Source organism: Phymastichus coffea, unplaced genomic scaffold (assembly GCF_024137745.1).
Source record: "Phymastichus coffea isolate CEN01 unplaced genomic scaffold, Cenicafe_Pcof_1.1 PCOF00018, whole genome shotgun sequence".
Lineage (NCBI taxonomy): Eukaryota > Metazoa > Arthropoda > Insecta > Hymenoptera > Eulophidae > Phymastichus > Phymastichus coffea.
Window position 1 is genome coordinate 869,268 of NW_026706829.1, and position 26,347 is coordinate 895,614.

The 26,347-nt window shown below is 37.7% G+C and overlaps 1 protein-coding gene across 2 annotated transcripts in view; it reads right to left on the bottom strand.

Annotated features, from left to right (window-relative positions):
• The window catches only part of LOC131675316 (dynein heavy chain, cytoplasmic), a 995,688-nt gene that overhangs the window by 669,281 nt on the left and 300,060 nt on the right, over window positions 1-26,347 (bottom strand). For both annotated transcript variants that reach the window (XM_058954251.1, XM_058954250.1), the window contains exon 9: window positions 20,775-23,591. In XM_058954251.1, coding sequence (XP_058810234.1) covers window positions 20,775-23,591 — 2,817 coding nt within the window. The remainder of the gene's footprint in view (window positions 1-20,774; window positions 23,592-26,347) is intronic.

Consider the following 26,347-nt stretch of genomic DNA (forward strand, 5'->3'; position numbering starts at 1 on the left):
ATTTCTTGAAATAATTGAATTTTACACCATAAGCGAATTATCCCAGCTGAATCACATACCTCTTATCCACCTACCCCTAACCTATCTACCCCCCCCCCTTATAAGCCACCCTTACCGAATCACATGCGGGCTAACCTTATATAAATAGCGAAAAATAAATGTATTTCTTGAATAACATTCATGTTGCATAACAATATGTCCCAAGTATTACAAATTTTATGTAATAATTATTATTTTCTTTTCATTATAAATACAAAAAAGATAAAAATAATTAATAACGGATATAAATATAAGATTTGAGACTAAAATAAATTATAAATAATTATTAACTATATTGTTTTATCGAAATTAATAACAACAGTTATACTATTATTGTACTAGTCGTGCTGTCTGCTTGTGCTGAAAGCCACGAAAACGTGGTGCGCAGTCGACGCAACGAGCGACAAGGAAAGCGGTAAAGGACAAGGTTCGAAATGAACGGTAGCGACTATCTAGCAGGCATAAAATATAATAGCAGCAAAAGTGTGATTACAATAAGCGGTACGAGTGACGCAGGTGATAGCGTCGCAGCGTGGGAGAGAGAGAGAGAGAGAGAGAGAGAGAGCAGCAAGCCAAATTAGAGAGAGAGAGAGAGAGAAGTCGCAGGTACATACAAGGACGGCGTGGTCTCCCGGCTCCGCTAAAGCGGTGGCTAACGCTACGAAGACGGCGTGTGTCGCAGCGGACGAGCTCGTCGGTGAGAACGATGCCCTTGTCTCCACGTGTGTCGCTCAGCGTGGTCAAACCTAATCTGCTTTCTCTCCGCGGTAACGCCTATGCGAGCTGCGGAAAGCCAGCGGCGCGCGGCCCGTCGTGAGTCGCGGTCTGTCCGTCGCGTATTCTTCTCTCTCTCTCTTGCTCTCTCTCATGCGACTTACCGTGATCGGCTGCCTCTTCTCTCCCGCTATAGTCGGCTACGCTAGTGGCAGCAGACGTATTTACAAAGTGAAACATATACAGAAAATATATACATAATATAATTATAAGAGGGAGAGAGAGACATAACGAGGGCCAGTCGCACTCGTTATAATTATTTCTTAAACGTAAAGTTAATTCGAAATAAAGAAAAATAACAAGTAATAACATAAAATTATTAATTTCAAAAGTGGAAGTTTAATACAGTTATTATTTCTGTTTTAATCATTTACAATTTGTCAATGAGAAAAGAAATTGTAACAAATAATTGATTATATTAATAGTTATAAATAGTTATTGTAGTCTCAATTCCTATACTTATAAACTGTTTACTTTTTTCAATTTTCACTTGTGGTTTTGTTTACTTTTTGTTGGTACTTTACTTTGCTGTACACTTTATCTTATTTACAATTTTGTCTTATCCATGGCTCGAAAAAGATAAGCTATATCAAATCTACGCCCCTTACGATAATAAGACATCCGATATATATTTCATTATTCATAGTAGTTGAAGAAAAGTCAAGTATTTAAAAAGATAAAGTTTTTTTATAGTGCTGGATTTATAAATAACCTTATTTCTATATTTACATACCAATTTCGAACACGAAAATATAGTACATAACAAGAAGAAAAGTTTTTTTCTACTACGCAAGTATTTATGTCACTTACCATATATAATTTTATTCAAATATTTTGATTTGTAAACATGTGAAATATAACTGTTAAAAACGTATGATCGAATTCTATCTATAGACTAGGTTTTCTTTTGTCTTTTGTAAAATTATTCAACTGCAAAAAAGAGTATTTATATCTTGATTTTGTTTTAGCTTAAAACATGAAGATCAATCCTTTGAACGTAGTCAAATTATTATTAGCATATTTTCAAAGTTTACAAATACCGGATAGCGAGATTAATTTCAAAGAAATTAAATTGTCAGAAAAGTTGAAAGAAATATTAATAGATGTCGTGTATGAGTTTAATGATATTGATATGATTGTTGAAGAGACGTTAGATTTTCATGAAGATTATAAAGATACTGATGCTAAAATAATCGAAGATGAAGTTCAACATTACCTTCTTGATCCTGATTTTGCACCAACAAATCAGTGCACAAATGATGATGAAGAAATCACATTTGATTATAAATAAAGAGCCGTAGAATTTTGGAGGAGCGGAAAAAACAAAAACTTAAAACTGGATACTGTACAATATAGATTCAAAAAAGTTTCATCGTATATTTTTGTTTATTATAATGCAGTGACAAAAAAATTTTGACATTTTTTTATTTTAGATCATTTTAAAATTTGGATGAAAGTAGTTTTTTACCCAAAGTTTGGCCCTCAACCTGTACTTTTACTCGACTCTTGAAGTGGACATTGGATTAAAGCTGTAAGGGAAACGATGCCGACAAACAAAATTGTTAATATAAAAAAAATTCCCACAGGAACGACAGGGAACATCCAACCACTCGATGTTTATGGATTTCGTATCTGGAAAAACTTCGTTCGACGTTTATTAGATCAAGTAATTTTGATGGACTATGAAATGAATCTACATTTAAGAAATAACATCATAAAAATACAGTCTCTTGTCCATAACCAGCTTTCTTCACCAAGATATACAAATATTTTTAAATGCGCTTGATATAAAAGCGGCTACATTGCTGAAAAACCAGGTAAAACTGATAACCCTGTTGGTTTTAGTTTTGGAGATTCTTGCAATATACATTGCGAAGTAGAAGCATGTAAAAATGTTGCTATAATACGGTGTGGTTTGTGTAAAAGATCATTATGTTTCAAACACTTTTTCGATGATTATCATTTCTGTAAGGAATTCGTTGAATGATACATTTTAATTTATCAATAAATAAAAAAAAGAAAAAGATGAAAATTATTATGAAAAATCAAAATATATGTAGTATCGCGTACGATGACTCTTACGTAAATATATTTATGTATCTACATACGAATATAAATATTGTAGTATATTCGATACGTTCCAATTTGTTGGTTACTAAGTGATTGTTTGGTTGCTAAGTAATCTGTATTATTATTAGTTAGTTAGTTGTGTTCATGAGCTGATATTATACACACACGCTATTTTCAACGATTCTAATACAAGTTTTAGTTTCTTTTACATATCGTTGTATTTTATTTCACTACTTAGTAGTGGTTATATCATTTTGGGGGCTCGTCCGGGATCCGACATTTGTTTCTTCTATTAAGTTTGAATCTCAACTATGTCTACACACCGGACACCACCGAGGACAAGAGCGCAGGCAGCGGCAAGCGCTAATACAATTACGACGAATATTGCTGATGCCGCTTCGGTTGCTGCTGCAATAGCTGCTGCCTCTGATATCGCCACTAATACACAAGGACATTTCGAACAACAATCGGATGTCACAGACATAACCCAACATACAGGTACTAATTTATTTTTTCCGAATTTAAGTGGCCCTTCAGATACTCCTGCACTGCACCATGTACTTCCTGCTGTTGCATCGACCGCTAATTCGGCTCTGCAAGAGGCATTGCTGTCGTTGAGCGAGTCGCGAGCAATGTCCGATGATCTTCTTCAAGAAGTGACAACATTGCGCGCTCAGCTGGATGCTGAAAAAGCTCAACGCTGTGAACTTGAAAAGGCGCTACAGCTACAGGCCAGCCAAGAGCAGAGTCTCGTAACAGAACTGCGCGCGCGTAATACAGACTTCTCTGAGCTTCGTCGAGAGTTCAACCGACTTCGTCAGGAAGTCAACCAGCTAAGTCGCTATCCTTCTAACCTCACAAACACACGTATTTTGTCACATGCTCAACCCAACCTCGCGCAAGCATATCCAGCAACGAATACACCGATTCCACTCACAGATCTAGGGATAGGTTACACTCTAAAAGTCGATACATACGATGGTTCAGCACCACTTTGTGAATTTTTGTGTCAGTTTGAGCTTATTTCAAAAGCTAATCGTTGGACAGATGATAAAAAGATGGTAGTTTTAGGTTCGTGCTTACGTGGTGATGCTCGATCTATTCTTAGAAGTTATCCGACATCTGAAACAATAACTTTTCATTCACTGATACAGAAATTAGAAGAAAGATTCGGGGACAAACATTTAGAATCTATTAGTTATTCACTCTTTCACACCAGATGTCAAAAACTAGGAGAAGATTTTCCGACTTTGGCTGCTGATATTGAAAGATTAGCTACTTTAGCTTATTCGGAATGTTCTAGTGAAGTTCAGGATAAAATAGCTTGTTCTCAATTCATCACTGGTATTTTTAATAAAGGGATTAAAGAAATACTTCAGTTAGAAAAAATTACGTCATTAAAGATTGCCTTATCTCGAGCACAAGAAATTAAAACTATCAGGGAACAGAATAGGACTTCATTTTCACAAAAAAATGAGATTAAAACATCTCAAACTTCACCGCAAAATATATCAGACAAACAAACTGACTTCAAAGCTCCGAATGGAAAAGCTAAGGATTTCAACGTTAAGGATTGGCTTAAAAACGTTGAATGTTTTGCTTGTAAACAAAAAGGCCACGTTCGTACACACTGCCCGAAATCTCAACAGGAAAACTGAATATTGTTAGACTTTCGGGAGCGAGTTTAACTACTGATGTAAGAGCTCCTTAATTTACTCCTTTTCCTCGGGTATGTAGAGTTCTTAGAAATTTTAAAACTTTTGAATTCGAAGGCACGGTAGATAATAAGACTTGCATACTCAAAATTGATTCAGGTTCAGATGTTTCTATTTTGAATTCAAAATTTGTTGACAAAAATTGCCTTTGCATTCCTCTCATTCAGGATTCTTTGAAATACCCTACAGGTGAAAGTGTTCCTATTAAATTTAAGACTATTGTTCAGATTTGTTTAGGTAAATATTCTGTTCGTATGATAGTTTTTGTTGCCGATATAATCGATGATTGTATACTTGGCTGCGATTTTTTGAATAACTCCGGAATTGCAGATTCTATTAATGACATTTTTTCTGATGTTCCAAACTCTGTTAGGACTAACGTTAACCAAAAAATTTGTTCTAGAATTATACAATTAAGTACTGAATTTCCTGCTCAACTACAAGATTTACTTGAGAAAAAATCAAAAGAGTTGAATTTTTCTCAAAAGAATAAATTTTCACAACTTCTTACTGATTTTCAAGATATTTTTGAAGATAACGATGTAACAGGTAAATGTAACCTTATTAAGCATACAATTCAATTAACAGATTCAGTTCCTATTAAACAATCGGTTCGTCCTATACCATTTCATCTGAAAGCTGAAGTCAATAAAATGATTTCAGACATGCGAGACCAAGGTGTTATTGAAGAATCTTCCAGTTCTTGGTGTTCTCCGATAGTGTTAAAAAAGAAAAAAGATGGTGCGTGCAGATTTTGCGTTGATTTTCGTAAATTAAATTCAAAAACAGTTAAAGATTCTTATCCTTTACCTAGAATAGATCACACTCTAGACAAACTGGCTGGAAATTCTTGGTTTTCCACTTTAGACTTAAAAAGCGGTTATTGGCAGGTAAAAATCCGTGAAGAAGATAGAGAAAAAATTGCTTTTTCAATTGGTAACGGTTTATGGCAATTTATTGTTATGGCTTTCGGGTTGTGCAATGCTCCCGCTACTTTCGAGCGACTAATGGAGAAAATTCTTCGAGATATTCTTGATGATATTTGCTTAATCTATCTAGATGATGTCATGGTTATGGCTAAATCATTTGATGACATGATAGACAACCTTAGGACTGTTTTTTCAAGGATTCGGCAAGCAAATTTGAGATTAAATAAAAAGAAATGTAATTTTTTCCAACGTGAAGTAGAATATCTTGGTCATATAGTGTCCGAATTCGGCAAGAAAACAGATCCTAAGGTAATTGAAACGATAACTCAATGGCCGATTCCAGTAAATAAAGATCAAATTAAAAGTTTTACTGGATTGTGTTCTTATTATAGGCGTTTCATTAAAGGTTTCTCTTCTATAGCTAAACCTTTGTACAATTTGGCAGATCGAAAAGATATTTTTGTTTGGACGGATGAATGTCAAACTGCATTTTTAAATCTGAAAAAGGCTCTGTCTTCGCCACCTATCTTAGCTTTTCCTTGGTTAAATTCACCTTTTCTGTTGGATACTGATGCTTCTAATCATGGTTTAGGTTCTGTCCTTTCTCAAAATCAGGATAATAGAGAAGTCGTTATAGGTTATTATAGTCGCCTCTTGTCTAAGGCAGAAAGAAATTATTGTGTAACTCGTCGCGAATTACTAGCAGTTATAGATTCTGTAAAAAACTTTCATCATTATTTATGCGGTCGACCTTTCTTCATCAGAACTGATCATTCTGCTTTAACATGGCTACTTTCGTTTAAGGACTTAGATGGTCAATTAGCAAGATGGATAGGAAAACTTGATCAATATGACTTTCAAGTTTAACATCGTAAAGGTATTTCGCATGGTAATGCAGATGGACTCTCGAGAAGACCCTGTAACAGTTCATCTTGTACTTATTGTTCGAAATTAGAATTTAAATTCTTAAATAACAGTTGTATTGTAGGTCGTATTTGTTTTGAAGAGTCTTCATTAACTGATTGGCGAAAACGTCAACATCAGGACAATGTCATTAAGACCATTTTAAATTGTAAAAAGAATAACATCAAACTTTTATGGCAAGATGTTTCTTCGGAGGATGAATCTATAAAATTATACTTGTCTCAATGGGATTCGTTGTTAGTTGTAGATGATATCTTATATAAAGAATGGATTAGCCCAAATTTGAAGTTCAAAATTCTTCAATTGATTGTACCGAAAGACTTTACCAATATCGTTTTGAAAGAAGCTCACGATTCTCTGTCAGGAGGTCATTTTGGTGTAAATAAAACCTTAGATAAGATTCGTAAAAGATTTTATTGGGTTTCTTATAAAAGAGATGTTGAAAATTGGTGTAAGTCTTGTTCCACTTGTGTTGCTAGAAAAGGTCCATCTGATAAAGGTCATAATCAGATGAAGATTTATAATGTAGGATTACCATTTGAAAGACTTCAAATGGATATTTTAGGCCGTTTTCCAATTTCTTCTTTAGGAAATAAGTATCTGTTAGTTATAACTGATTGTTTTACGAAATGGGTAGAAGCTTTTCCTCTTCCTAATATGCGAACAAAAACTATTGCTGAAGTGCTTGTTCGAGAAATTGTATGTCGATATGGAGTTCCTTTAGAAATCCATACTGATCAAGGCACTAATTTTGATGCTATTTTAATAAAAGAGTTATCTGATCTGTTAGGTATTAAGAAAACACGAACAACACCCCTACATCCGCAATCAAATGGACAAGTAGAAAGACAGAACAAAACAATTTTAGACTATTTATCTAAATACATCGCAGACAATCAAAAAGATTGGGATCGGTGGGTTGCCTTATATCTTTTGGCTTACAGATCCTCGACTCATGCTACCACCGGCGTTACACCAGCTGAAATGTACACTGGTGCCGATCTACGACTTCCGTTGGATTTATTACGAGGATCACCTCCCAACCGAGAAGAATTGTTAACTGCTGATTACGTACAACAGTTAAAATCAACACTTAACACTATACACAATTCGGTACGACAAAACATCGCTATTGCTTCTCAAAGAACAAAGAAAACTTATGATAAGACAGCTAGACATGTTAATTTTCCAGTAAACCAAAAAGTATGGTTCTTTAACCCTCGCAAAGTCAAAGAAAAAACACCAAAACTTCAGAGTACTTGGGTAGGACCTTACAGAATCGTCAAAAAGATTAACGACGTGGTTTTCTGCATCCAGCAATCACCAAAACACAAAAAGAAGATTGTACATATTGATAGGTTAGCTACATACCACGATAGGTAACACACTTACCTTTCTCACGGTTATTTTGAGCTGTGGTTTTTCCCGTGAGATATAAGACGAATGTCAAGGTAATATACAAGGTGAGGTCCACAGCAAGATAATCCCCCATCCTTGTAAAAATCCAACACGTTATACACTACAACATTACACAACAGACTCAAGATTTAAGATTGAAGATTCAAGGTTTAAGATTGAAGCTTTTCAAGACACGGACTTCTGTTCTTTAACGGAAGAATAAACTCGCTTGACAAAGTTGACATCTTGGTTCAAGGTTTACGATTCAAGGCTCAAGGTTCAAGAGTCAAGATTTCTGAGTATTTTGTTTTATTTAGATTGTCGGGGCGACAATTTGAATGAAGGAGGAGCAATGTAGTATATTCGATACGTTCCAATTTGTTGGTTACTAAGTGATTGTTTGGTTGCTAAGTAATCTGTATTATTATTAGTTAGTTAGTTGTGTTCATGAGCTGATATTATACACACACGCTATTTTCAACGATTCTAATACAAGTTTTAGTTTCTTTTACATATCGTTGTATTTTATTTCACTAATTAGTAGTGGTTATAACAATATATATGTATAGATCTATTAATGATAATTAGACCTCGTGTTATTCTCGTGTTTATTTTTAAGAGACATTTCTCGCCAGTTTGGTACTATTAAAATAAAATGTATTAAACATATTTTTATTTGTCATAAATTATGTTTGAGCTACAGACATATTTTATCAAAAAAAAATGGGATACCCCACGTACGGTGTAGAAATCAATTATTTTAAGAAAAAGCAACTGATAAACTCAATTCTCCCAAAGTTAGGTCTCTTAGTATACATTTGGTTGGGTAAGGGTGGTTTATGGGGGTTTGGTGGGTTAGAGGCAGATTGGTTAGTTGAAATAGCTCGCGTAGGCGTAGGATGAAATTATTTGAGGAAATAACAAACGACTTAACTAGTGATTCCCAGGGTTATGAGGTTTAACCTGCTTGTGTTTCAGTAGGGATGGTTTATAAGGGTCGGGGTTGAATAGGTTAGGGGTAGGTGGATAAGAGGTATGTTATACAGCTGGGATCATTCGCTTATGGTGTAAAATTCAATTATTTCAAGAAATAACAAACGACTAAAGTTATTTTTCCCAGGATTAGGAGGGTTAGCCGGCATGTGGTTTAGTAAGGGTAGTTTATGAGGGTTTGGTGGGTTAGAAGCAGGTTGGTTAGTTGAGGTAGCTCGCTCATGCGTAGGATTAATTTATTTCAAGAAATAACAAACGACTAAACTTGTTTATCGCAGGGTTAGGTGGATTAACCTGCTGATAATTTGACGAAGGTGATTTCTAGGGGGTGAAACACCCCTTAAACTATTTTTTTTTCAATCCGGGTAACACGTCAATTTAATTTTGGTATTTTCTCATTATCAGTGCGATTTTTAAATCACTCGAGCTGATTTATTATATTACATGTCGTAAAACAGTACAAAAATAGTGTAATTACCCCTATTAAAAAGGGGGTTGCAACCCTTCGGAATAAATGTTATGTCCTTAACCCTTTGCGGCACAGTGGGAATACGTATTCCCACCTGTTTTCATAGCATTTTTTGCAAATTTAGAATAGTTTTTGATGAATTTACCCTGAGTTTTTTTTGTTTTACGATTATAGGATGATTATAGGATATACAATTGAAATTTACGTCAATTGGTGCCACAATCTTTATTAATTTGTTAATATTGTTAAACAAAGACGAAAAAACAGCCCTATTTATAAACAAAATTCATTATTGAAGAAACTTTCAGTTATAATTTTACAAAAATTTATACAAAGGAGTCTATGGGATCGCTAATCACGATTCTGAACTCAGAATTTTGAAATTAAAAATGGCGGATCCAAGATGGCGGCATAAATTCAGTGTATATTTTTTATGTCATTGAAAATTTGTATACAAGGGTTTTTGGGATCGCTGATCACGATTCTGAACTCAGAATTCCGAAATTTAAAATGGCGGATCCAAGATGGCGATAAAAATTTGGTGTATATTTTGTAATTTATTGAAAATTAGTATTCAAGGGATTTTCGGATCGCTAATCTCGATTCTGAATCCAGAATTTCGAAATTTAAAATGGTGAATCCAAGATCAGATTGATTTTTTTTTGTATTTTTGTTTTTTCTTTGTTTTTTTTCACTTTTATATTTTTATCTTCTCACCTTCAATTTTTTAATTATCTTAGCTTTCTAATTCATTTCAATCATTCATGAATGATACTTCAAAAAGCAATTTCTGTCTACTTGTAAACATAATGGTACGTTGCACGTTTTACATGTCCATTTAGTTCGCACATCTTTTGTTTATGTACTGCAGTGAGCGCATCTCCTATAATTATCGATGGGTGTTGGCATATGAGCAGATAGAGAGCGTCTTTTTTCAACAGAAACTTGTGGTTTGTGAAGATTGGTTTGTGTAGGTTGTCGCTTTCTTCCTTTTTTAGTTGGAATTTTGTGAGAAACCAATCGATTCACTAAAAGTAGTCTGAACTTCTTCAATGTTATAGGATTATCAGCGTTTATTTTTTAAAATATGATGAATGAATTTGTAATAGTTAGATCAATGAAATGCCAGAATAATCTGTGCCACCACTTTTTGGACTTTCGATCTATTTTATATGTAGATAACAAACGATCAGCGTTATCGACAAATCCCATGTATTTGTTGTAATCAGAGCACATGACTGGACAATCTACCTGCACTCGTGTGCCATCTTTCTGTGTTCGATTTACTGTTGTCATTTCGGATGGATCATGGTAATTTGACAGGAAACAAACACCTTTCTTATCCATCCATTTTATCCAAGTAATACCAGTATCAGACGTTCGAAAATCGTATTGTCCATGTTTCATTTGTTTGTCAAGCATTACAGATTTAGGTAACCCAGTAGGATTGGAACGTACAGTTCCGCAAGCAAATATTTTGTCTTCTTTCAGCGAAATTAATAGATCGACACCAGTGAAGAAATTGTCAAAGTACACATGGTGATTTTTACCAACAAGTTTACGCGTCAAATCTTTGACAACTCCTGCTCCTAACTGTTTCTCAGAACTTTCGGTTTTGCCAGTATAAACTTGAAATTCACATACGTAACTGGACTCATCCGCACGAATCCAACATTTATATCCTCGTTTTATTGGTTTTGCTGGCAAGTATTGCTTCAGGCTACTTCGACCTCTGAATATTATCATGGATTCATCGATAGATTGATAATTGCTTGGTTTCCAGCAAGTTTTGAATGTTTCTTGAAGTCTATCCAGCAATGGTCTCAATTTATACAATTTATCATAATTAGGCTCACCTTTTTTAGGTTCTGTGCTGTTGTCGGATATATGCAAATTACCTAATATGAATCCGAAACGAACAACCGGCATTAGCGAGCTTATATACTATGAATCCTTCAACTCTGGGTCACTCGACCAATAGTCGCGATAAGAAGGCAGTTTTTTTATTCCCATCAGAATATTAATTCCTAGAAAAATCAGTAACTCTTCTTTTTTGATCAATTGCTTTTCCTGAGTTTTCTCCTGTGTATATTTATTTGTTTGCTGAACTAGTAAATCCAGCATGTCGTCAGGAAAAAGACACAAAAAAATATCTAGTGGAGATTTTACGTTTTCGGGGATATTTGGTCCGAAATCAGCAGTGAATTGATCATCATCTCTATTTTTTCCTTTTTTCTTCCATACTTCATTGCCAGAGCGTTCTCCTTGATCTTCATCTGAATCGCTGTCACCTTCATTCTCTTCAAGCTTATCTTCGGTTTCTACATTTATATCATCCTCCTCTTGGTCTGAATCAACAAGTCCATCTATTGACGCCGTGTCGCTAGGAATATCAGCGATTTCCATTTTGTATGAGATACGTTAATATTTGTTATTATAAAAAAACTCGACTACTTGATAAAAAAAATTTTTAATGCTACAGGATCGGTACAAACTCTTACGAAAATTGCAATTCACAACAGATTTTAGTGTATTATACTACAATGATCCGTACGAATCTATTTTATCGCTCTAAAATTGTTTATCCATCGGTCTCCAATAGATGACTTGAAATGTTCGATGTGCTATATAACTGAAAGAATTTTTAACACTCGCTATATTTTTAATCTTATGTATACGTATATAATTTCACGATTATTGAAGTCAAGTAAGTTTGGTAATGATTTATCCTCTGATTTACTGAATTGGCATTGGATCTAATGGAGTACCAGCAAACAGAAATTACAACATTTGAACAGATGACGGTTTGTTACAACCTCTATTGATGGAAGGAGTTGACTTTTAAAAATATGGAATTTCAGAACTTTCCGCAGAAAGAAAGGAAATTTTCGAAGAAATATGATCACCCATTCCGAAAACCTCTACATGCACATTTTCAGAAGAAATACTGAAATATCAATATTTGCTGTCGTCTTGGATTCGTTATTACAAATTTCGGAAATTTGAGTGTAGATTCATAATTAGCGACCGCAAAAACCCTTGTATACCAACTTTCAATAAAATAAAAAATATACACCAAATTTTTGCCGCCATCTTGGATCCGCCATTTTAAATTTCAAAATACTAAGTTCAGAACTGTGATCAGCGATTCCAAAAACCCTTGTATACAAATTTTCAGTGAAATAAAAAATATACATTGAATTTACGCCGCCATCTTGGATCCATCATTTCGACCGCCATTTTGAATTTCAGAATTCTGAGTTCAGAATCGTGATCAGCGATCCCAAAAACCCATTTATACCAACTTTCAATAAAATAAAATATATACACTGTAACGGGGGGGGGGGTTAATCTACAAAATGAGAAATTTATTTAAAAGAAAACTCCCACGATGCAGAGCAAACCGCCGCTCCGTTAACACGTATGTTAATACGTGTATTCGCCTTAACCTCAGCTGACTTAACTTAGTTGTCTTCGATCAAGCGGAGTTGAACTCACCTTAAGTCACGTGCCTTGTGACACTCGATGAGTTTTAAGTGTAAGCGACTTTACTCCTAATACACTTAATCCCCTAGCTGTAATCGAATTAAAACCTAAGCCTTTTTCAATTGCTTAAACTACTAGGAAAATTATATGACGAAATCGGCGAATAAGTTTAACAGATTTTATTAATAAAAAATCTCTACAGTCTTTGTCGGGCCGAAAGACTGACGCACGCGAATAGGATTTACAATTAAATAATTTTCGGTGAGAAAGAGAGAGAGAGAAGATTCGAATATTGGCGCGATCTAACGCTTGGCGCGAATACAAAAAAAATCAACGCTAACTCGGTTGGACAAAATACTAAATGTATTTTGTCACGTAATAATTAAGGGAGGTGCACCTACCCTGCGGTGCAATTACGGTGATCAGCCGTAATTGTTGAAGTAAATTAAAGGTGCTCCTCAGATCAGAATCAGCTGTGCTGCCTCGATCGCGAATCTGCTGTTTAATAGCTGTTGTTTTAGTTGCTGTTTCTGTGATGCTGCTACTGTCGTTGCTTCCTCGCTCACCCTTTCACATGTATCCAAAATCCAGGTAAACTTTTTATTGGCAAATCGGTGAAACACTGTGCTAAACTATTTTGGCGGTACTACACAAGTAACAGCTGAGGCTTAACTGCTAATTCAAAAGATCGCGCGCCCCCTCTCTCTCTCAATACTTAGAACTAACGCGCGAAAATCAGAATCGCGAACGGTTCGATTAATTGAATCGACTACCGTTGCAACACCAAATTTTTGCCGCCATTTTGGATCCGCTATTTTGAATTTCGAAAATCTGAGTTCAGAATCGTGATCAGCGATCCCAAAAAGCCTTGTATACCAATTTATACGAAAACTGGTTTCTCTGAAAAATGTATGCCGCAAAGGGTTAAAAGCGCCTTTTTATAAGAAATTTTTTAACGTTGAGTTTACTGGAAAATATTCATTTGATGCTAAGAAATATTAAAAAAACTGATTTTAAGGGTTGATTTTCAGGGTGGATTTCACCTCTTACAAGCCCTTTGGGCCGATAAAAAAAACACGTGTCTAATTTTTTTTCAAGTACTACAACATATCCCAAAATCATTTAAATCGGTGAGGTCGGGTTGGGGTGGTTTCCTTGTTAGTCCCGCTTCTAGTGGGGCAATAGTTCGGTAGATTGGATTTCAGTAAGCCGAGGTATTTCTATTAAGAATATATTACTGTTATTTTTAATTGCTATGTACTCTGTATAATAAAATTCATGTTGAATGATCTTTCGCCTTATTTCGTGACTAGTATGACGTGTTGACTATTTTCTTAATTCCTTATTTTTAATTGATTTGTCATTCAGGGTTGACAATTTTACCAAAAGTGTGGAGGAACACTATTAAATGTAGATTTTCGATTTTTTTTAATAAATTTCCATTAGGATGCGGGACCCGAAAGTTGTGCTTCAAAAATATACTTTGATGAACTTTGGTTTTTATTGATACCAATCCAAAATGGCGACCGAAAACCTGAAATTATTGCAAAATCACAGTAATGTGCACTTTTGAAGTATAATCTAAGTTTTAGCGGGAAAAATGACTTTTCTGAGTCTTGTGACAATAAATTAGATGCATATTAGCAAAATTAGCTTAGAAAATTGATTTTCAAGATGTCAGCCACGATGAGTCAGCGCGTACTTACACAGTTTTTTAGACAATATATAGTCTTCAATTCTTTTTATTCAATAGTTTTATGAACTCTCAGCACCATTAGATCCAAATTCAGTATTATCTTATCAAAATTCAAAATGACGAATCCAAGATGACGGACTGCAAACTCAAAAATAACAATTCAGGAAAAATAAAAAATACAATCGTATTCTATGTGAAATTCTTCTATTCACTTTCTCGATCAGAGCCACCATTCTCGAGTAAAAAACTATCGAAACATCGGAAATCGAAAATTCGCCTCCAAACTTTGCAACCACGCATTCTTGATCGGAATTTTCCGGTTCTCACTGCAAGGAGATAAATGCTCTTGAAGATCATAGTTTTCATATAAATTTTCTTTCAAATTTACGAACATCTTGCGTTTGTGAATATCGAACTTCAAAGAACATATGGTCACGAAATTATATCAGTAGCTTTAATAAAAGTTCCACAAACCCAGAAAACATAGTTGCAATTCAATTTTTTTCCGATTCAGAATCTTATTATATTATAAATTATATAAATTATATATAAATTTTTTTCTCCAATTATAGAGAAATGGATGAAAAATTTTTTTTTGAATGAGTGATTTATATAGAATTTGGGAAGAGGAAGAAAATCCCATCCTTAAAATTTTCCTGCGATATTTTCCCTAGAATTGGCAAGAGATCAACAATGTACTTAAAACTTCGGAATTTTCATCAATGAATAATCGTTTGAAAAAAATTAGAAAAACCATTTGATTGTAATCGAGACGTATACTATTTAAAAACTCGTGGAAAGAGCTTTCAAATGCGCTGCCGCTCGTATCTGTACGTTAGTTTTGAAGGAACATATGAAATTTCAAAGTTTGAACAATTTTGCTCAGAGGGCGGTAAAAGTACGTGAGCGACAGTGTACATACGTACATACGTACATACGTACATACGTACATACGTACATACGTACATACGTACATACGTACATACGTACATACGTACATACGTACATACGTACATACATACATACGTACATACATACATACATACATACATACATAACTCCGCCACCGCCGGTCCCAAGCCCGGGACCCTGCTACTCAAAATGCAGGGAAGGAGGAGGGGGAGGAGTATCAACCTCGTTAAAAAACCAAGGCTCATCTGGCCCGGATGATAGCACCTTGTTAAAGGGTCCCCGTTCAGGGTAACGGACCCCCAAGCTGAAGGTGTGAAGCGACCCGTGCCGATGTAGCCTTGTTGGCTCTCGGGGGTAACAGAGAGTCTCAAACGGAGCCTTGGGAGCACCTGGCGAAACTCCCTCGTAATTAGCCTTACTCCGGCAACCGGGGCTCTGTCGGAGCGGACCGATAGTTCCCTAGGTACTCGTGGGAACAAAATGAGCAATATAACTAAACCAAATGAGAGAGAAGATATGGAGGAGCAAGCACTTGAAGCTGATAAATGCTTCAAGAGCTTAGAAAAGAAGGTCAAACAGCTGGTGCAGTTCATACTGGAGAAAAAGAACCTCCACGCTGAATTAAAGACCATGGCCAGAAGGGCAAACAGTACTATTGATGAGTACGCAAAGCTACGGTCTGCAGGTGGTACGAAGGAAAATGCCGACAAAACGGCAAAAGATGAAGAGACGCAAACGTCCCCCAAACCAGAGAAAAAGCGAAAAAAGCGGGACCCAAATTCGCCAATAGAGTCGCCAGTGGTCAAAAAGCCGAGGAAAGGGAAGAAGACACCGGCCGACGAAGCAGAAACAACCGAGCAAGAAATAAGGGCGTCGAAACCCGGAACAGAAGAGTGGACAGAAGCCAAAAGAAGAGCCACAAAAAAGAAGAAGACTACGGAACAGCATAATGACGATAGAAGAAGAGGAAAAATCAGAGTCAGAACACCGAAAGACCAGTCGAAGAAAACCTCGCCCAGAAGCCATTAAGATCAAGGCACTGGACGGGACGTCGTATGCCGACATTCTGAGAAAGGTCAAGGCAGCACCAAACATGAAGGAGATAGGAGAACGAGTTACGCGAATACGGCGCACCAGAGCAGGAGAGTTACTCCTTGAACTGGGGAAACCAGGGACGGCGTCTCCAAATATCGAAGAGACAGTTCTGGCTATCCTACAGAAGTCTGCAGAAGTCCACCTGATGACCGATAAGGAAACCCTCAGGATCAAAGACATGGATGACACAACCACACCTGAGGAAGTGATAGAAGCTGTAGCTGCAGTTATCGGACCAGAGGCAGCTGCGAGTAGCAGCATAAAAATCAGAGGACTGTACAACGGCACACAAGCGGCACATATCCAGCTCCCGGTAGCAGCGGCCAGAAAGCTACTTGAAAACGGGAAGCTGAGAATAGGATGGGTGAATTGTAGAGTTCAGCCTTTCACACCGACACAAAGATGCTACCGGTGCCTGGAGAATGGTCACATCGCATAGGGCCTGCAAAAGTGATGAAGACCGCTCCAAGCATTGTTTCAGGTGCAGAAAGGAGGGGCATAAGGCAGCGGACTGTACGGAAGCAAAGACGGAGGGACCTCACGCTAAAAATGACTAAAGTACTCCAAATCAACCACTGTGCAGCGGCTCAAGACCTGCTGCACTAGTTGGTAAGGGAGGAAAGGGCCGACATCGTCATAGTTAGCGAAAAGTACCGTGATCTCGATGAGCCGAACTGGGTGAAAGATGCGACTGGTAGGGCGGCTGTCTGGGTATGCGGACACCTACACGTATCGGCAAGAATGATCGATCCAACCTCAAACTTTACGTGGATAGAAGTGGCTGGCATGCGTCTATATAGTTGCTATCTCCCACCTAGCGAAGAGATAAGCGAGTTTAAGAAATCCTTGGATGACATTGTTACCAGCGCAATGACATCACGCCTACCGGTAGTCATCGCAGGCGATTTTAATGCATGGGCCGTAAACTGGGGAAGCGCGAAAACAAATGCTCGCGGGCATGCACTTCTAGAGGCGTTTGGAGTATTGGAGCTCGAGGTAGCTAATAGAGGAACGATCCCGACCTATTCCAAGGCGGGGAAATCGTCCATAGTGGATGTTACCTTCATAGATGCCAAACTATTGACGGAGGAGCTCAACTGGAGAGTCACCGATCGGTACACGGGCAGTGACCATCAAGCCATAACGTACCGGCTCCAGTTGACCAAACCAGCGGTATCCATCAGAACAACGGAAAACAAGAGGAGATGGGCACCAAATACCTTCGACAGAGAGTCATTTCTCTACTCCCTCGAAGGAACATCAGTGTCCGGAACCGCGGAGGAAAAGGCGCAGGGTCTCACACGTGCTCTGAAAACTGCATGTGATGCATCCATGGCAGCAAAAAATAACGCAAGAGGTCGACTACCGGTATATTGGTGGAACGAGGACATCGCAAGCCTGAGACATAAATGTCTCACAGCCAGAAGGCGCCATCAAAGAGCACGGAACAAGCCCAACTTCCAGGCTCTGACAGAAAAATATGAGGAGCTGCGATCACTGCTCAAGGTCACCATCAAAGCAGCTAAGAGACAGTGCTGGCGAGACTTCTGCGAGGAAGTAGATAAGGACCCCTGGGGCCGGCCGTATAAAACGGTCATGCGCAAGATCAAGCCCAGGAGTGGCGCACCACCATCTTGCCCATTATTCCTCGACAGAGTAGTGCGACATCTGTTCCCAAGACATCGGGAGAGACCAGAACAAACAGGCCTAATGGAAAGAGACGATGAAACCGAGTTTACAGAAGTAACCCAAGCAGAACTGATAGTAGCCGCGAAGAAAATTCGAACCCGGAAAGCGCCAGGGCCGGATGGGATACCGGGAATTGCGATCAAGACGGCAGCACTGAATGCCCCGGAAATAATTCGCGATACATTTAGTGCGTGCCTGCGAGAAGGACATTTCCCAAACTCGTGGAAGCTGCAAAGACTGGTCCTGCTATCCAAGGGAAATAAGCCTCCCGAGCAGCCTTCGTCCTACAGACCACTGTGCATGTTGGACATTATAGGAAAACTGCTGGAAAGAGTAATCCATGCCAGATTGGAGGCAGTTATAGCCGAAGCGGGGGACCTGTCAGGAAACCAGTTCGGCTTCAGAAAAGGCCGTTCAACCTTAGGCGCTATTGGTCGAGTTGTGGACCTGGCCAAAGATGCCATTAGCGGAGGACGGAGCGCAAGACGCATGTGCGCTGTGATCGCATTAGACATCCGAAATGCGTTCAACTCGGCAAGATGGGACATCATTATGACAGCCATGGAAGGACTGAGGGTGCCGCTGTATTTGCGTAGAGCCCTATCGAGCTACTTAAGCAACCGAATCCTGCACTATAACACCGACGATGGCACACACTCATACAACATCACGGGAGGAGTGCCGCAGGGATCGGTGCTTGGCCCCTTGCTATGGAACGTCCTATATGACGGTCTAATAAGACAGCAGTTCCCAAGGGGAACAGAGATAATAGCTTTTGCCGATGATGTAGCACTAGTGGTCACGGCAAAGAGCGTTGAGGAAATAGAATATATAGGAAACGCCTCCATCGAGGTGGTGGCCCGATGGCTAAAAGAGCATGGGCTCAGTCTCGCTGCGGAAAAGACGGAAGCGGTGCTCATCTCCCGCACGAAAGCTCGGAAGTATGCCACATTCACGGTGGAAAATAAGCGAGTACAGTCGACTGACACGGTGAGGTACCTGGGAGTTATACTAGATGCGCGGCTATCGTTTAAGGAACACCTCTCGAAAACAGGTGTCAAAGCCACTAACGTTGCTAGGGCGTTGGCAGGTATCATGCCAAACGTCGGGGGACCAAAGCAACCACGCAGAACCCTCCTATCGTCGGTTGTAAGCTCGGTAATTCTCTACGGAGCTCCTATATGGGCAGATGCGCTAAGAAATAATGCAAGCTACGGAGGGACGTGTCGAAGAGCCTGCAGAGCAGCAGCGCTACGAGTTGCCCGTGCATACCGAACTGTATCGGACATTGCAGTCTCGGTAATCGCTGGAATAGCGCCTATCGACCTACTAGCATGCGACAGAGCAGAAATATACCGTGAAGGAGGTCGTAACGAAGAGAACAATGCTGATAGACATGTCCACAGCAAACGGTGGACGCAAAATTTAATGCGAGAATGGCAGAGAAAATGGGACAACGCAGTGAAAGGTCGCTGGACTCATCGCATCATCCCGAACATTGACAAGTGGACAGGCAGGCGCCACGGACACCTCACCTTCCAACTGACACAGGTGCTCACCGGTCATGGCTGCTTCCGCAGTTATCTCCAATGCATCGGTGTCTATGCGAGTGCCGAATGCCCAGCCTGTCCAGGCACTGACGAGGACGTAGAACATGTCCTATTTGTGTGTCCCCGCTTCGCTGAAGAACGGATGCATTTCCGCACGGAGTGGAATGATCCAATGAGTCCCGAAGGGCTCGGAGCTTGCCTGCTCGGCTCGCCAGAGGGATAGGAAACGGTAGTGACCTTTGCCACGTCAGTGGTAAACCGGCTGACCGAAGTAAGAAAGGAGGAAGAGAGAAGACGCGACAGGTCTATCATGCATAGATAGAACGAGGTGCCAGACTATGGGACTAAAAAGCGCTCCTAAACTACCACAGAGTAGTTGGTAGAGCGCGGTCACCCCATCCGATGCAGAGGAACGTAGGATCTGGGGTCACCTATGTCCATAGGATAACAAGGCGCCAGCCTATCCTAAGGGCTCCCCTGCCTTTGCGGGAGAGTAAAGGACATTGGGTTGAGCCCAGACTCCCTCACCCGATGCAGAGGAACGTAGGTGTCGAGGTGGAGTCTGTCCAGAGGATGACCGGACGATGCCGATAGAAGAAGACGACCGGACGATGCCGTTGGAAGAAGACGTGTAAATCGATGCCGTAAGAAGAAGACGAGGCTAACATAGCCGAAGACGATGAAGATCGAAGAAAACGACACAGCCGAAAGGTAATGAAGAAGACAAGGCTAATATAGGAGAAGCCCCCCCGCGAAGTAATGCCTAGCGGCGGTTCCCGCGGGGGATACAGGCAAGACATAGAGAGATGGGAGTTTAGTGGGTATACCATGCTTAGGGATTCCCACACAGGACGAGCCGGAAGGCCGTTACGTGCATAAAGCATTCTCCAACTCTCTTTAATAAAAAAAAAAAAAAAAAAAAAAAAACATACATACATACATACATACATACATACATACATACATACATATATACATAAATACATACATACATATAATTAACTCATTTCTTCATATAACAATTGAAATTCTTACCTGAAAATCAAAAGTTTCATCGCAATTGAAGACTAGTACGAATCTACCCAATTGATGTCCTAGAGCTTTAACTGATTCAGTTTTTCCTGTTCCGGCCGGTCCAAATGGCGATCCGCCCAAACGAGATTCTAAGGCTTGAGTCATGGTTAAATAACATCTATCTGTCAAAGGCGTTTGAACAAGTCGATCTTGCACTCCCAAATATTCAAATCCGTAAAAAAATTTCGAATTAGCCATATGTATTGTAAGTTGTTGCAATACGTCTTCTTTTTTGGGATCAAAATAAAATCGCATTTCTGAAAGCCATTCAAAAGCTTTAGGATTAGTTATATTGTTATAAATTAGTCTTCTAGTAACTGTACGCTTATGGACGAATTCATTTATCATATGTTCAAGTTTTTTCCTTCTTAATGGTGGTTGTTCTTGAAGTACAGAGTCCGCTAAAATATTTAAAGTACTTTCTACTTGAAGGAGCACTCGATCTAGAGGATCTCTTATAGAATTATCTTGAGATTCCTGTAAAGCAGATTCAATATCTTCTGACCAAAGTATTTGAACAGCAAGAATAATGATTTGCGCTTGATATCGATCGCACCAACACATGAGTGCCTGGGAATTGATATTATCATTTTTTAATGTTTTTATGTCTTGCACTGCATGTGCAAGGTTAGATGCTAATGTAAGACGCATTTCTCTCTCTACAAAAGTCAACCATTCATTAATTTTTGGATGATCTGTTGTTGATACCGGATTTTTAAAAATAACTTCCTCTCCTTCTCTTGAAGCAACTCCAGTAATGGTAGTATTATCTTCATTCAGTAAAATGGAGGCAACGCCTGCAAACATTTTTTTGAAATGTTTCTGAAGTCGAGCAATATTTTTACTATTTCCAATTATTTCTAATAGATCTTCATCACCAACAAAGTAAAATCTAGGAAAAGATGTTCTTTCCCTTTCTAAATACTCTCCTAATGCTTTTTGTATTTTCCCCAACAGATCAGCAAGACGTTCAAGAGATCGTTGGACACCGGGTATATTTAAAATATCCATCACCATTGGAGATTTAGAAACTTTTTTCATTAACCCTAGAAATTCAGTGCTAATACTTTGGAATCTAGAAGTTTCTACTGGTAAAAGAGTTTTAATATCAGCACTGCCTGAGAAAATACCTTCTAAATAAACCCATCTTCGTTGGACATCAATCCAAATGTCAAAAAGTGAATTTATTCTATTGAGCTTTTCTTCCCAAGTTAGAGCTTCTTCTTCAAACACTTTGTAATAAGGAGATAATTTCATTGCAGCTACAGAATTGATATGTTCTTTAACTTTATTAAATAAGTCATCCCATCCTCTTATGAGACGACATTTGTTCTGATAATTTATTAATTCTAATTCATAGTTTTGCCATGATTCTCTAACTTGTTTTAAAAATTCTTCCAATGCCATTTCACCTTGAGCTACTAAAATAATATCTTTTACAGTGCCTTCATTCTTTTGTAAATTGACATCCCACAGCTGACCTAAAGTAAGCTCACTCAGTAACCAGTTAACTTTTAATTGTTTCATTAGTAATTTCCAGTGTCTTTCTTTCAGTGCATCTGATTTTAATTCAACAATTAACATATTTACTTTTGTATAATTTTGCAATGTTTTTTTAACATACTCATAAGAAGAATATTGCCTAAGTCTTGCTGGTAATTCTTTCAATTGAGAAAGCATTGTGTCTAATTGCAGACGAAGTTTTCGAGGTTGGATAGATAACCATGGTTTCTCTCGTGTTTCATCAATTTCAGCCCAAATTTTAGAAAGTTCAGACCAGACACCTTTCAAATCTTGAAGTTCTTCGAAAACTACTTGCATGCGATCTTCATTCAAAGAAGCTGTACCAGGCTCTAGAAGTTCCAATGCTTCTTTAGCTTTAGCAACATTATCTCGTTCTTCCTTAAGTCGTGCGAACTTATTTTCAAAAATTTGCAATTGCTGTAGTGCATCATCTGGTCGCAAATGACCTTCTACAGGTTTACTTTGTTCCCAATCATTAAAAAAATCGGTAGTTCTAGTTTCAATAGCTTTATCTTCAGTCACTATTTTGAATTGCAATGATGCAACCTGTGTTTGGATAGATGTATCTTTTCTTTTAATTATTTCATTAAAAGCTCCCCATTCACCTTCAATGTTATCAACATGCAACCACTGTACAGGGAACTGGAATCTTTGACGTTCTAAAATTCTTTGACCTTCTTTGTAAATTTCTACTTGTTTTTCCCATATTTTCATTTTCCGTTTCAAAGATTGAACATAAGTTATAAAACTAACAGCATCTGATGTAGTTGCGGTATCAATAGAATGTTGCTCTAAATCACTTCTTGATCTTGAAACTTGGGCATGAAAACTGGTCATTTCATTACCAAGAAGTGTACCGAATTTTCCTAATGTTTCTTTATGCCATGAGTCGTATTTAAGAGATACTTTACTTTGAACTTTAGCGAAGTCAATAATTACTGGGCCAAATTCTTTTCTAGTATCTGAAGTATCAAAAGTTGTTCTCGTTTTTTTTATATCATTCAAACATTTCATCCACGCTGTGATATCATCATTTAACTTTCCGTATAAATTATCTGGCTGCAAATCCCACAACGACTGATATCTTAACCACTGTTCAACGTAGTGTACGATTTCTTTCATTTTAGATTCTATAGATTCATAAGCCAACTCTAATGATGCCTTTCCAGATGGCAATTTTGTTAGTAAGTTTCTGTAAGTACTAGATCCTTGTTTATCCAAACCAACTTGATATCTTGAACTTTGTAATCTTATCTGTAATTATAAAAACAAATTAATGCCTTTTTTAAGAAAGAAAAGTACATTACATATAACTATTCTAAGATAAGATCTATAAAATATTTTTATCAAATATATGGAAGACATAAATACAAGATAAAAATAAATAATAAAGCGTGTTACTGTAGACATAAAATCTTATTTCAAAGTTTTACTAAAGTTTTACTAAAATAGTTATTAGAAAAATTCAAATTTTATCATTAACACATTAAATTACATTAAATTGATGAACTCTTGATAAAATTACTAATATTATTATTATAATATCATTTGTCATGATATAGAGCCAAGTTACACCGTTCTACTTGTAACATATTGAACGTTCAAAGTTCTACATAAAATATAGATCGAGTTAAGAGTTATGACGGAGGATTTGTCCGTATGAATAAATCTACAAAAAATGCACATTTTGAGATATAGGAAATTGCGGAATTTTTTTACAATAATACAGCTTCCGGAAATGTTTTTCTTGCTTGGAGTATAAATACTAAAAAATGCCTGCGAAAATGAAAAAAGTCGCTCATACTATATTTTTTACTAATTTAACAAACATTGATAACATTGAAACCTATTACATCTTAGATATTTAAACAGGAATTTTAGTAGGTATAATTTTTTATATAAAAAAATTAATCAATAAAAACTTATCAATATATCATTAACTTCTGAAATATTTATTAATTTGGTTTAATTCATAAAATTAGTTATTTACATTAAATTATTGAAAATTTGGATTATAATTACACAGTTTTCACAGTTTATATATTGAACTGTGAGACACACTTACGTTTGGTTTTACTTCGCGAGGTGTCGTGGACATTGGCAGAGCAACTAGAAGATGGAGGAGGAAAAAAAGAAGATAGCCAAGAGAATCATCAGAATAAGCGCCTGCTTACCTCGGTCACTCTGGCATCGCGAATGAGATAAACAGACGAGAGAGAGAGAGAGAGAGAGAGAGAGAGAGAGAGAGAGAGAGAGATTAGATTAGATTAGTTCGTTTATTGCGCCAATGAGGTGGGACCCCGTCTGGCAGTTTAGAAAATGTATAAATCAAACAATAACAAAATTTAAAAATGACAAAAGAAGAGATGCAAGAAAAAATAGTAACGTATTTAACTATTTAAAGAAGATGAATTTAGATTAAAGGCCTTCCAGTTTTTTTAAGCCATCAGAAAAATATGATTTCTGAAAACCCTCAAAATAGGCATTTGTTTCGGTGATGACTTCTTCATTCGACGTGAATCGTTGTCTGGCAAGCCATTTTTTGAGGTTAGAAAATAAGGAAAAGTCACTGGGAGCCAAATCTGGCGAATATGGTGGATAGTCAATTAATTCGAACTTTAGATCGTTCATTTTTGCCATCGAAACTGCACACGTGTGAACTCGAGCATTGTCTTGAAGAAAGAGGCATTTTTTTTTGTTCACAGGAGGACGTTTTTCTCTGATTTTTTCTTTCTGCTGACCTAATAATGACGCATAATATTATCCAGTGATCGTCTGGCCCTTTTCCAAATAGTCGATGTAGATGATTCCATACACATCCCAGAAAACCGTGGCCATAATCTTGCCAGCCAGCTGACTTTACTGTCTTTGCCTTCTTTGGGACTGGTTCTCCTACGGTAATCCATTGTTTGGACTATTCTTTGGTTTCAAGAGTATAGTGGTGTTCGACGCCAAAAGTCTTCCGGATTACGACGTATGCGTGCCAAAAGATCCTCAGAGATGACCACGCGGGTTCGTTTGTTTTCAACAGTGAGCAAACGCGGCACCCATCTTGCTGATACTTTTTTCATCCCCAATTTTTCATGGAAAATTGAAAGTATTGTACCCTTGATACCCCTGTAGGCTCAACTAATTCCCGCAATTTTAATCGTCTATCATTCAATTTCATATCGTGAAGTTTGTAGACCATTTCGGGCATACTCACTTCTACGGGGCGTTCTGAACGAGGTTCATTTTTTGTTTTTGTACGGCCGCGTTTAAATTCATTTACCCAGTCATAAACAGTTTTAAACACAGGGGCAGACTTGCCATGAACGGCGTTCAACTGAACTGTGATTTCTTTTGGTGTAAGGCCTTTCAAATGAAAATGTTTTATCACCGCTCGAAACTCTGTTTTTTTCCATTTTTCAAATAAACCAATAACTTTTTGTTCAACCAACGCTCACAAAAAAACGACTTAATGAATCGTGCCGAAACATCATAATTTAAGCGCGACGAGCGCCATTTCTTGGATTTTGTAGACTTTTTGACCCCCCCTCGTGCAATGGCAATAACAGTAAGAAGACTAAGAATATGTTGTAACGGGGTATAACCGTTTATTTAATTAAATCGCGTAATTATATTCGAAAGGACACGCGTATCTATCAATGCTCAATACGAATTCGGGGAGCACGAGAAAGTATGCCTCAGTCAACCTGTAATCATTAATAACCTATTCGGAATTGAGTAGAAGCTATGAGAAATGAGAGAATTAACGAAAACACTTGTTAGTAAGCTAAATCAGATCTTTTATTGTTTCCTTAAAACTCACAAAAGGTCGGCCCGCGCGTTTGTTTACATACACGCTCGCTCATCGGCAATACGCTTTGCCGGTACGCTCGCTGCTCTTTGTCGCTAGAGCCGCTATATGCACGCATCGAATGTTAGCATCGAGTTATTATTCATTCATGTAATTCCGAACGCGTAATTAAGCTGGCCAGCTTACCTTACTTATCTGCGACCGGAGAACA